This window comes from Numenius arquata, chromosome 19 (genome assembly GCF_964106895.1).
Source record: "Numenius arquata chromosome 19, bNumArq3.hap1.1, whole genome shotgun sequence".
In the NCBI taxonomy this organism is placed as follows: domain Eukaryota; kingdom Metazoa; phylum Chordata; class Aves; order Charadriiformes; family Scolopacidae; genus Numenius; species Numenius arquata.
Genome location: NC_133594.1, coordinates 10988504 through 11001987, shown reverse-complemented (window position 1 = coordinate 11001987; position 13484 = coordinate 10988504). Strand labels below are relative to the sequence as shown.

At 38.9% G+C, this 13484-nt stretch overlaps 1 protein-coding gene across 8 annotated transcripts in view; it reads left to right on the top strand.

The window, feature by feature from the left end:
* Positions 1-232: 232 nt before the first annotated feature.
* The window catches only part of DENND1A (DENN domain containing 1A), a 194068-nt gene continuing 180816 nt past the window's right edge, over positions 233-13484 (top strand). For all 8 annotated transcript variants that reach the window (XM_074161422.1, XM_074161421.1, XM_074161420.1 and 5 more), the window contains exons 1-2: positions 233-390; positions 6802-6872. In XM_074161422.1, the coding sequence (XP_074017523.1) occupies positions 374-390; positions 6802-6872 (88 nt within the window). In that variant the 5' untranslated portion in view covers positions 233-373. The remainder of the gene's footprint in view (positions 391-6801; positions 6873-13484) is intronic.

Genomic DNA, 13484 nt, shown 5'->3' with positions numbered 1-13484 from the left:
CGGCTGAGGGGGGCCGGCGGCTGAAGGGACCCGGCGGCTGAGGGGACCCGGCGGCTGAGGGTCGCCGCCCGCCCCGCCGCGGGACACCCGCCTCAGGCGCCCTGAGGGGAGGCTGCTCGCGCGCGTTGCCACGCCAACCCCGCGGGGCGCGCGGCGGGCCGGCCGCTGGCCCCGCCCCGGCGGCCCCGCCGCACTACAGCTCCCGGCGGCCCCCGCGCCGCGCCGTGACTCGGCTGGGGCGACGGCGGCGCGGGCCGGGATGGAGTGAGGGGGCGAGCGGCGGAGAGAGCGCAGCCCACCGAGCTCCGGCCCCCGCCCCCTGCCTCTGTCTCTCTCTCTCTCTGGCCCGGGCCTATGCGGCCCCCCAGAGACCATGGGATCCAGGATCAAGTGAGTGCCCCCCGGAGCTCTCCAGCCCCGCTTGCAGGCCCTCAGGAAAGCGGGAGGGCTGTGGAGAGCGAGAAGGGAACTTCCCCGCCCTCCTTCCAGCTCCGTGTGAGGCCGCGCGGGCGAGACCCCGGCCGAGCCTACAGGCCTCGGGGTAGGGCGAGGAAGAAGAGGGGGAGAACGAAGGGGAAGAGTGCCTCCCGTCCGTCCGTCCGTCCCGTCCCCCCCCCCGGGCCAGCTGGCGGCCGGGCAGGGAAGAGGCGGCGGGGCACAGGGCCCCGTCCGTCAGACCCCAGCTCAGCGGCCGGACCCCGGGGCGGGGAGCTCCCCCGTCCCCCCTGCCCTGAGGAGGGGAGGAGAGTGTTGTTTGCCGCCCTCATACCCGGCCCTGGTCTGTTGTCTGTTCTCTTTCTCCCTGGCTTCAGCTCTCCGTGCGGGAGCGCGTAGGGCCAGGCTGTGAGGGCAGTTTGAGTTTTATCGGTGCAGGCCTGGAGGAGGATGGGGCTGCTGGAATGGGGGGCGGGGGGCGGCTCCATTGCCAGCACCGGTGAGGGCTGTTTTGGGGGTGTGGTGGGGTCGAGAGAGTGCACGGCCTCTTGCCGAGGTGAGGGTGTGCTAAAGGGAAGGTGGATAGTCTCACTGTGGTGTCGTGAAAGTGCGTTAGCAAGGGGATCTCCTGGGGGAAGGAGAAGAGTGGTACAAGTGATTAATGTATTGGGCCTGCAGCTCCATGCCCTCAATATTTTTTTAATTTTCATAAAACTGGGGGTTGATTTATTGGTAAGCCCTGTTGGTATGTTTGGTATTGTCACGTTAAAGATCTCAGTTCATTCATATACCGTTCCAGACAAATTCAATTCCTCTGAGACAGGTAGAGGTGTAATAAAGCTATCACCAGGCAGGGAGTGCTGACATCTTTGTGCATGAAAGGTGTGACAGAGTGGAGACATCCAGTTAGATTGTATTTTATTCAGCAAGTTCAGTAGGTGCTGTTGAGAAATTGCTTTTTCTTCTTGAACAGAGTGTTCTTCAAGATTACATAGGGCTTTAATGTTTCACTTCTTTTGTTTAACTTGACTGTGAGACTGGAGGAGACATAGTTTGTGGTGTCTTTAGCATGATGTCACATCTTTATGTTCCTGAGCCCGTAGGTTGGAGAGACATAAACGTGTGTTTGTCCAGCTGAGTGTTTTAGGGAAATGTAAGTGGGTAATGAGTGCTTGTAATGCTAGCGTTGAGGTGATGGGTTGGTTCCAGAAAACAACCTTCCTCCTTCTGGAGAGCCTGCAGGGATAATGTTTGCACTTTTTTTGGCATACGGGTTCTCAACTGTTGCTACAAAAAAAAAGTCTGAGAAACTAGATAAACTCTTAGCCTACTTTCAAATACAGCTAGAATCTGAAATTGTTACTATTTTGACAGCAGAACAGGTTGCATCTGTAACTTGCACCTGCAGATCTTGCAGTGGTCACCCTTGCTTGGGTCACTTCAAGATTATGGTCTGAAATGACTTCTTATGATGACCTTATCTTAAATCTATTAAAAGGCTGATGCTCACTTAAAGTATAGTTTCTTTTGTGTACGTACTGAATCCACATGCTGTGTTTAGGGTCTTCGGGGTTTTGACTGCTACTTTGACATTTAATGGCTTTGTATACACTTTGCTGAATGTGAATGTAGTCACTCAGATGAGACACTTCAACTGGAAACCTCACTGGTATCTGTGAGGAGATGTAGCAGTTAGAAGTATTTATTACAGTCGATGGACTTTAGGACTTTTTCTGTGCAAAGTCTGTTTCAGTGTGAACATATCTTCCAAGATTACAGAGAAAGCCCATGTCTTTCTGTCACCAGGAAAACATAGGTGATAGCCCACTATAAGCATTACTTTACATTCATCTTGCACGTTGCGAGAAAGCATTTTGTCCATTGTGTGATTAAGCAACTTTGCCTTGAGCAACAATTAATAAATTGCTTTTTTCCAACATCGGACAGAACACTGTGCCTAAGTAAAGTAAGGACAGAATTTCAAAACAATCTTGAAATATGTAACGAATGAGAGAGCCTGTCCGAGTCTGAGCTGGATGTTTGATCCAGCAAAGATTTTCAGGTTGGTAAGTAGTTCCCTTATTGGGGCGGGTGGGAGCGTGAATGAGAAAACTATGACAATTGCATATAGTGAGGCATGTCTCCTTTAGTGGTGTTGCCAATGCGTGTTGGAGCCCTAGCGAAAATCCAGTAGTCAAATTTCTTGCTATGGATTGATAATTATGAGGGATATTAAACTCCTTGGCACGTGATCGCTTGCACACACTGTGATAAACTCTGCATGAAACCTGGACATATGTGTCAGTTGTATTTTTGATGGATGTATAGTAATGAGTCATTTGAGTGAAAGATTGCTTAGAGGAAATTATCAGTAGCTACATCAGACTGAAGTGAAAGAAATCAAGAAGTTGCCAGCAATCCTGTAAGCTTTTGGCTTGTGCGTAGCTGCAGGCGAAAAAAAAAGGTAAATTGAGTATTGGGTTACAGTGTTGGGTTAAGCTTCGTGTTGGAGCATGTCATACGGTACGTGCAGGGCACTCTGTGCCAGTGAGGTAATGTAAAATAGGGATCTTGTTAACCTGGCTGCTATCCCTTCTTGGTATCTTTCAGTACTCAAGACATTATAAAAGAGAAAGGATTATTATTATTATTATTATTATTTTTAATAATGTGTCAATATCAATCTGTTTAACAGAATTGCATTGCACTGTAAAAAAACTTAGCATATTCCTTTCCGGGGTGGTTGTATTTCAGTGATGACAGAAAAGATCCCTAATATTAATCTGGGAATGTTTTCAGATATTTAACATAAAGTTTGCTATATACTGAAATGTAATTTTATCTACCTAGGGAATACCAGGCAGAAAAAGTTAAATATACAGAAAATAATCAAGGATTGAGGTACAATTTCTGAATTGCATTACCAAGTACAGATTTCTGCTACTAGTTGTTCAGCTCTTGGGGGGAAAAAAAAAAAAAAAAAAAAAATCTTGTTACAGGACAGCTAATTATCAAACAGTTTCAGGCTCCTCTCATGCCTCAGTTTTTAAGCAGAATGATTCTTTCAGTCATAAGTGCTATTAGATTTTCCTATGTGTAGGAAGAAAATGCTGCTGACAGAGTTGAAGTAGGCTTTAGATATTTTAGATATGTAAGGTGTGTACTTGCATACATACATCTTGGGGGAGGAATTTTATTTAATTTTATTGTGCACAAATTTCTTGCAATTTGGTAAAACTAGTAATTTTGATTGTAAAAGTTACCTAAATATCTTATTTGAAATATTATATCACTTCAATGTAAAATTGAATTTCTTATTCAATTGCATGATGTTAAAGCTATTTCTACATCAGAGAGATTTAAGTAATTCATACAGGTAGCATACAAAAAGCATTCTTTTCTCATAGAGCTCCTTCCTAAATTTCTATTTACAAAAAAGTATTGCATTTCCTTCTGAAGTTTTCCAGTTATCAAATAAAAGGGGTACTATGTATTTTTGTACGTGTCCTATGTATTTTTTTATTGCATCTGTCTGTTCACTTGATAACTGACCATGGGTCTTTAACTGATTATTTGGAGGCTCTTGGGAGGAAAGAGAACTTTGTGTTTAAGTCTATAATGCTGTGGATGATTTCAGTGGTTTGAGGTTTCAATACAATGCACAGGTGGCATTACATGTCTGCAGGGTAGTTTAATAGTCATAAAAATGGACTGCAAAATATACATACTATGATGCATGTTTATGCTATGTTTGCAAACTGTATGAAGTCTCATAGTGACTTGTTTCCTTAATTCCACTGAAAAGTTATAAAATATTCTGAATTCAACAATGACTTCATTCTCATACTGAGGTGTTAGCTTGTTGAATGCAGCCTTTAATACTAACTTTCTGACTTGGCAAAGCTACTTTAATTTCACTGTTCGTAGAAATAAGTGGACGTTTGTCGTAGAATATTAAAATACAAAATTTAATGTCTTTTTGTCTGAAAGGTTTGATATACAGTATGTGCTCTTGACAGCTGTGTTATACAGTGTTTTCACTAAAGAATTTGAACACAGACTCTAACATAATACTAAAAAGGTGTTTGTTATTTTACCCATTAGCAATAAAAATATTATAAAATTTATAAACTTTTAATTAAGGAAACAGTGTGCTAAAAATAAAGCCATAAACAAGGAAGGTAAGATAAGGCTGCACAGCAATATATATAGAAGGAAAAATACATTTCTGGTGTTAAGTGGATATCATTTCATCCTTCTCCTGTGCCGTGGTTGTGGGAATGTAGCTAAGAATCTCAATAGTTGAAGCAGATTATATGCAGCAACTGTAAGCAGCACAGAGAGAATTATGCAAGTTTGTATTATACTGCAAAATAATAGTTGATTTTGGATTTCTCGGAACTTAGGAATGTAGTTTTCTGAAAAATGGCTACTTAAGGCAAATCAGCTGGGAACTGGTGGCAAATGAAATTAATATTAATTGAATTGTGAACTATTGTTGCTCCTGAGAGGTGCTCTGTAAAACTGTGGAGTGTGATCCTATGCTACTGAAACCAACGGTAGCTTTTCTGTCGATTTAAATAGGTGTGGGGTTTGGCTTAGAGCCACTTGAGTTACACTAAGTGGGCCTGTGGCATGGCTAGAAATGTTTTGTGTAATCCCTTTTGGTGTTAAAGTAGGATTAAAATTAATATAAATTCTTTGAAGAGTAGGCTGAACTCCTTGACATGTTTATATGTTTGCTTTGAGATACTGGGTTAGATGAGTTTCATTTTTTAAATTATTATTCAGGTAGGAATTCTAGCATATAGACACACACACACATACATATGAGTTTTGTCATTATTTTCATCCTTAGCTGTAAGGGAGCTAACCAGATTCACAAGTTAATTATACCTCAACAATTTTCTAATGTTAGATAGTTTACATTAACACATAGAAGACAATATTATCACTATACAGGCAGCCATAAATTTAGAGCAGTAATTATGCAGTTTTGATTCTTGGTTTTAACCAGAAAACCTAAGAATAAAATATCACATGCTCAGACTTACAAAATCCTTATTTCAGTAACTAAACAATTACAGTCTAATGTGTGATCCTCTTTAATCTTATAAAAAAGTTTGGAGGAGCTAAAATTGTAAGAGTCAGGAATTTAACTCAAAATATGCTTTCTTATATAATCACCTGCTGCCTTTACATGCTCCTTATGAAATGTAGTTCCAGAGGCTCACTTATGGAGTTATATTAGTAAGAACTGGAAATGTACACTAAATGTTGGTTTTGGTTTTGTTTTTTTCTTAAGTTATATCTCATTAACTTTTTACTTTTATTACTAGTATATTTATAACTCTGGAGCAGAGTTAAAAATACTCTTTCCTCAAGCTTCATTTACTTTTTGTAGCTGAATTTGGTATGATTTTTTATTATTGCACCCATTTCCTTATTTTGCGTGCATCTGGCAGCTTTCTGGATTTAAGACTCTGGAGTTTCATGACGTGAAACCTTGTTGTTTATAGTATTCTTCAGCATGGTCTTTTTTTTGACAAAAAGGTAGAAATATTTTGACAGGTATTAAAGAAGGGAACTGTCTTCATCCTAAATACAGCCTCTTAAGTTTCCCAGTAATATATGCATAAAACTGTTTTCCATGCTCTTGACTGCAGCTTCTTTTTTTTTTTTTTCCCCCCCTTTTTCCTGAGTAAATAGGTGCCATGAAGTTGAACTCAAGGGTCACAGTAATGAAAATGTGAATCTTGGTTGTTTGTCCCATGTTGGACAATGTGACTGTTTTCAGTTTGGTAAAAAGAGTATTCAGGATTTTATTTTTTTTTTTCCTGAAAAAAAAAGTCCCTGTATTTAGCCTGTAGGTGATTTACTTTCTCACTTGAAACTAAAGGTGCAATAAAAAGAACTTGCTTTTGCAAGTTGCACTTGTAATCAAAATTCCTATTATGGCTGAGAACTGAAATAACTGTAAATGGCATGGTTTTCTTTTTCTGGCAAAGTTCTGAATAATAGGCCTGTGATATTTTAGTATCTAGAAATGCAGGCCAGACACAGCAATTGAACGGACTTAAAGGTTCTGTGTGCTTGATTTCTATTGTTTGGATTTTATTTTTTCTCTGTGGAAGTTTGTTAGACACCCTGTTCGTAGGCTCATCTGAGCTTCAGTTGTGTCTCGTTACATACTCGTCAGGCAGAAAGGTCTGATGTGAAATCATCAGACTATAAAACAAGAAATCTGGTTTGGCAAGTTGTCATTGTAACATAGGCATTTTCACAACACTTTTTGACGAAGTAATTGAAAGCACACTTGAAAAAAGATTCTCAATGTGCTAAATACTTTTTTTTTTTTCCTTTCAGACAAAATCCTGAAACTACCTTTGAAGTGTATGCAGAAGTAACCTATTCAGGAATCGGTTGCATTGGGAAAGGTACTGTTTTGCACTGAATTCTACCTGTTTATTGGCTAAAATTATTCTTAAGAACCATGTATTGTGAGATAATGAACATGTAAGTATATTTGTGAATTTTTGACTGCACTTTTTTCTAAACTTGAAGCACTTTGAAATAAGCAGGAAAAGCAAAGGCTGAAATCTGTAATTCCAGAATTTACTTCAAGATTTGTGAGATCAGTCTCTAGAATGTTATGAAAAGGAGGGATGTCAATATCAAGTAATTGTGCCTAGTCAACATATACTGAAGTAATAACCTTTCTATCTGTTATGAAACGATCATGTGTGTATTGTATGTATGGTGTAATGAATTGATAGAAAGGATTTTTATATTTTATTGACTGGAAACCACTTATCTCCTTTTATACCTGTATTTGTTTGTTACAATCTGCAAAAGTCAAATAGCCACAACTCTTTACTGCCAAAGCCTCCATAGGAGCTGTAACTGGAATACAGTTTGGCTTGTCCTCCTGCTCTGTGCCATCACGACTATTTGATGTAACTGCAGGAGCCCTTTTAATAACTAGTCTTTGTTTCTGCACATCTGACCTGGATTCTAGTGCCAGAAAATCTGAACAAATTTGACCATAAACATTACATTGTACAGTACTAGTGTCTGGGTATAATCTTCTCTTTGAAGTTTGTTTGCATCCCCCTGGAGGGATTAATTCCCTGCTGTGGGAAGGTGGGTTAAAAAGCACGGAAACTACTTTACAGGTTTTTAATTGGAGAATTTAGTATACATTTTGTTTTATAAACCAACTGATTCTGTGTGAGTTTCACTTAGTTGTGTTTTCAGGTTTGTTGTGTGCACTTGTAGGTGCAAATCTTCAGAAATTGGTTTTAGTGAGTAAAAAAAAAAGTTTTAATAATTCTTTTTACAACTTCTATTCTGAAGTTTCTAATTCTCTCTGAATAATCTTTTAAAATACTATTCACAAGAATTTTTTTTGTGTTTAAGAGATGTCCTTTATTCTCAGAAGTCTTTGATTTGTCTGTCCCCAAATATTCTGTCCTTCTGTTCTAAATGAAGGTTGCTGTTGGTTCTCTTTAATGTCAGCTGTATTTAACAGCTATGCTGTATCCCAGGCAAATCACCGTTCCAGAAATATAGACCTAGAGACCTCCATTAGTCTTTTCTACTTCTTGGCTAGCTGTTCTGTGCCAGAAGACCAAGAATATGTATCAAGTTTTGGTGTGGTGTTTTTTGGTTTTTTTTTCAGTCAGGGAATGTATGTTAAATGGCAAGGAGCAGTTAAGAAGCAGTTAAGAAAAGCAAAATGTGTAGAAGGTGTATAAGGTGCACGTTATCAGGCATGTTTAAAAACCTGTTTCTTCTCATGTAATGGATCCCCAAGTTAACTGAGAGAACTCTTTTTGAAGTTCGTATCTAGTATAATAGTGTTATTGATCACTTAAAATGCTCTTAATTCTTAAATCAATCTTCTGACATGGTCTTGAGGAGAATGAATTGCTCCAAAGCTATAACAGCCCTAGTGTGGGAGATTGCCTGCTTGTGGGATGGTAATATCTGCCTCTCTTTTGTTTTATTCAAAAGTTTGTGTAGCAAAGGTGTTTTCCATGTGACTTTTAAATATCAGCTGCAATTACAAGCTTTAGTATATTTCAGTTTGCTTGTATCTTGCTGAACTGGGAGATACTGGCTGGTGTTATTAACAGACAATGGTACGTTCAAGTAGCTTTATTGCTCATGTTATTGTTACCAGTCTTGCATTAAATGTTTATTTGGTTAATAATCTTTGAAATGAATGAAAGCAGCATAATCCATTGACTGTGATATAGAATCGTAGAATCATTTAGGTTGGAAAAGACCTTTAAGATTACTTAGTCCAACCATAAACCTGACACGGCCAAGTCCACCACTAAAACATGCCCCTAAGTGTCATGTCTACGTGCCTTTTAATTACCTCCAGGGATGGTGACTCAACCACTTCCCTGGGCAGCCTGTTCCAATGCTTGATATAGAAGGATCCCTCTTAGTTATCAAGACAGTTGACTGCAGAAGGGAAAAATCTGTTCTGGCCTCCAAGAAAGACATCAATAAACTGGAACAAGTTCAATGGAGGGCCACCAAGATGGTGAGTGAGCTAGAGCACTTGCGCTGTGATGAGAGTTTGAGAGTGTTGGGCTGCTTCAGCCTGGAGAAGACTTCAGGGGACCTGAACAACAGCTGTGCATACCTATGAGCTCATCAAGATGAGATAGCCAGTGTCTTCACAGTGGTGCATGACAGGAGGACAAGAGGCAATGACATAGACTGAATCAAGAGATATTCTAACTGCATATTGGGAATGTGTTTTTCATGAAGACAGTTGAGTATTGGACCAATTCAAAGAGCTTGTGCAATCTCCATCCTTGGAGGTTTTCAAGACCTGACTGCATCAAAGCCTGGACAACCTGGTCTGACCTCACACTTTACTCTTCTTAGAGCAGGAGGTTGGACTACAGACCTCCTGAGGTCCCTTCCAGCCTGAATTATCCTAAGATTTGATTCCCAGAAATGTAAGCTTTGGGAACATCTGGAGGATGTTTTGTACTGTTATTAAGGTATGAGGAGAAAACTTCATCGAAACCAAAGAAGTTAAAAAGAAAGCGTTGTTTTATTCCAGTCCTGGCAGAACTCTGACAAACCACAATGAAACGTGTGATCTGAGGAAGGAAATGATTGTTGGATCAGCTCAGCTGTGGTCTCTGTCCTTTTCCCTCTAGGTTGTTTAGAAATAATGATCTGTGCTCAGCATTGGTGATTTCTATTTTTCTGATACGTGAAGTGTTTGGTACGTTATACAGTCCCAGCATTCAGTTGTATCTAAAAGCTGTGTTTGTGGTTTTTCTTTGTTATATTCATAGATCTTATCTGGGGACTTACGGACTTTTCTTACTGGGTCACTTTATGTAAATGTGATACCTTTGTTTTGAGAATTTTGAAGCAAGATAGCTGCAACTGTGACTAGCAACATGAAGAATAATATTTTTTTTTAACAGAAGACAATTACCAAACCAGTTTTTTGCCTTATGATTTCCATAGAAGCTGGGAATTCCCCTTAGCTAATTGAATTTAAGTTAGTGTGTGGTGTGGGTGGTTTTTTGTTTTTGTTTTTTTTTTTTTATTTTGAAGAGCACTTTACATCCTAAAATTAAATGTAAATACAAAACTCTTTTATCTTAACTTTGTTCCCACCCTTTTTTTTGGCTGTCTGGGATTCAGAATTTCTTCACTTAATACTTCAATGATGCATTCATTCATGTTCTGCTTTTCACTTCCATCAAACAGTGCGGTTCTCTTGTCCATACCCTCTTCTCATAAAATGTTGATGTCTCTCACCAAAAATCTAAGGCAGGAAAATAGAATAGAAAGAATGGAGTCTGCATCTTTACAGTGACAGTACATGGAAGTTATCTAGTGAGAAATCTCTGTGGTGTGTGTCAAGTATAAGTATGTCAAGCACAGAAACTTTGCAAGTCTTGTGCTTCTCACTGACTCCCACACACTTACTTTCAGGAAGAGAGGAAAAAATAGTCACAGTTTTGCTTAAAAAATTGAATTATTATAGGGAAAATATTGAGTAAAACTTGTAGTGTTAATGCTTTGATCCTTTCCTTTGTAGTATTAGGTAAGTGCTGGGTAATGACTGGGAGGAAAAGGTGGGGTTCCGAGGCTGATGCAGAAGCCTGGCGAATAGGCTGCTTTAGGTTAAATCGTCTTATCAGGTGCCTTCTGTGCAGTGGTGCAATTGGGATGGAGTAAGATGCTAATACTGTACAGATGGGCACAGCGAGGCAACTCTTCAATAGGTATGGCTGGTAACTTTGGCTTTCAGCCGTTCCAGGTGAATAGAAAGATTGTTAGGACTTCCAAAAATTTGATCACTAAGACAAATTGCAATTCACGTGTAAGGCTTTATTATTCTGTAGCCTATGTGTGGGGTTTGTGTCTTTGCCTTTATGTGTTTTAGTGCTGTGTAGTTCTGACAGTAGGAGAATTTCGACATTTCCTTATCATTTAGATAAAGGAGGCCATGCTGTAAAATCCAGGTGTATTACTTTTTTAAAAAACTACAACCAAACAAAAAGTTTTTAGGTTTATCATGATTATTTAGAGGTTTCACTGATATGAATTAACCTTGCTTCAGAAAGTAAATAAAATAGTGTGTTCCATAAAATAGTCCATTTCTAAGCAAATAATGTAGGACATTCTAAACTAAAGCTACATATTTCAGTTGTAACATTAAAGTAAGTTTTGATGATAAGTTAGTGTCTCTGGTGCATGGTCTTCTCTCCTTCATTGGAATTGTTACATGCAGTGGATAATTTGAGAACAAAATAGACACTTTGTATGAAATACTAGTATTTTACTGGATTTCTTTTCCTATTTTTAAACTTCAGGTAGAGGAAGGGAAAATGCATTTTATGAGATTTTGAAGGCCTTCTAATGGAGGGCTTGTGTATTTGTCATGGCATCTCATAATAGTAAAACTTCACAGAAATTGAGGTAGTAAATTACAAAGAACTTGTTTCTTTTACAAGTTGTAACTGTTTTAGTTAGCTCAAGCACTTCTAGAAATTCTGTTCTGTGCTATTAACATATTGAATGCTTGCAAGGAGAGTAAAGTGCATTGGAACTGTGTTGTTTTGTGGGTTTTTTTTTTAAACCTCAGCTAAAATATTGTTTTGTTTTTTTGAGATGCAGAACTAGGAAGAATCTAAAAGCACTTTTGGTTAAAATACCTATATAAAGAGAACAAAAGTGTACTAACTACTTAAGAAATATTTCTTTTAATTTTGAAAGTACTTTGTGATCTTAAAACTGCTGCAGATCATTCATCAGAAATATGATGTGACAAATTTAAGGGACTTGCTGGACCTGAGCCAAAGATCCTCTCTTGTTAGATGGGGCTGTGAGGACAATTTTAGTCTGACTGTTCATGGAGAAAAAGAGAATTTGTTAGTCTAAGGTAACCGATCAAAATAGTCTCTAAAGTATGAACATTTGAAAGTAAATGCTCACAGGAGTAAGACACCCCCCTACACCCCTGTCTGGGAGGACGTAGCATGCTTTTGTGTGGGGTTTTTGTGTTCTCGCCAAAGCAGACATTATAAAAGTATGTCAAATCCGTAGCTTTACCATGTAGTGTGCCAAAAGGCCTTTCTCTCCAAGGACCTCATCTTTCATCTTTTTGTGAGCGTAGCATAAATTCTTGCTGTGTGTTCAAGAAAAAAGCTAAAATGGTTTAGTACAGCTAAAGGATTTCTTTCTTTTTTTTTTTTTAAACCATGGTAAGTTGGAAGCCTAAATGCAAAAGCGTGGACAAAGTGTAAGTGTGTTAGAGTTTAAGAAATGTTCACTGGATTAGTAAAGGAAATGTAGTTTATACTACTTCTTTTATGACAGAATTTAAAAGGTCTTGCTGTAAGACTCGCCATGTGCTTCTTTCTTTTCTCGAAAACATACCACTAAGTTGAAAAGGGAGATGAATCTTAGAAGGAAACTATTAACTCTGAGGGAGTTTATCATTGTTTGAGAGAAAGGATGAAATTTGCATTTGAATTGGCTCTGAGAGTAGCATGTACTACTAATCTTGTTCCTACTAGAAGCTTGTGAGTAGTTTAAGTACTTCCTTCTTTACTTTTCATGTTCTAGTCTTGTGTTGTAATAGCTCTTTCCTTCCCTTCCCCCCTTCCCAGTAGATCACAAATGTTATAACTTAAACTAATCGAAGTCCTTAACTCCACTGGCAGAAGCCATGATGTGCTTGGGCCCTAAAATTATTCTACAGTTGTCACTATGGTTTCCACGAGAGGATGTTCACAGGTAGAGAGAACTAGCAGGTTTCTGCCTCTGCAAAATAGACACGCTGCTACTTCTTATCATATGTTGTAATTTTAGATAATAGAGCAGTACCTTCCAAATAGATGAAGTGTTTTCTTGAACATAAAGTTACTGGAGCAGGATTAAGTTAAGAGTTGATGATTCAAAAGTTTGTAAACTTTGCTCTCAGAGTGACCTTTATTTTTTTTAAGGTGAAAATATTTTGTTGAAGTCTGCCTGTTCTGTATGGAGAAACAGATAATGTCCTGAAGGTTTAGGAATAACAAAGGAAGGGCAAAATTTAAGTCTCTTTCTATTAAATAAGAGTGTTTTGTTGAACATGGCCTGTAATTCAGTATCGCAAGTTTTCCTATCCCACTTTCACGGTATAATGTTGCTACACCTAACTTCCTAAAGCAGTACTGGAAAAGTAATCAAATCTGAGTAAATAGGTAGTATTTGGGACTTCTAATTCTCCTAAGCTGCTGCTTTGTGTTTCCGTTTCCATTTGATTGCTTTCCTCTAAGTACAAACAAGGTGGAAGATTTTCACAGAGAACTTACAGAACTTGCAGAGCCTACGAGGACTGCACTGTCCAGATCAAATAAATATCTCTGTCTGAACTTTGAAGACAGTTCATAGTTTGGCTTTTACAGTATAATTGAAATACATAACTCAAATTGAAGAGAAACTCACTTCATGAAATAATATTAGAGTGTGATATTGCAAGTCATCATAAATTTCATCTAACACGTTATTAG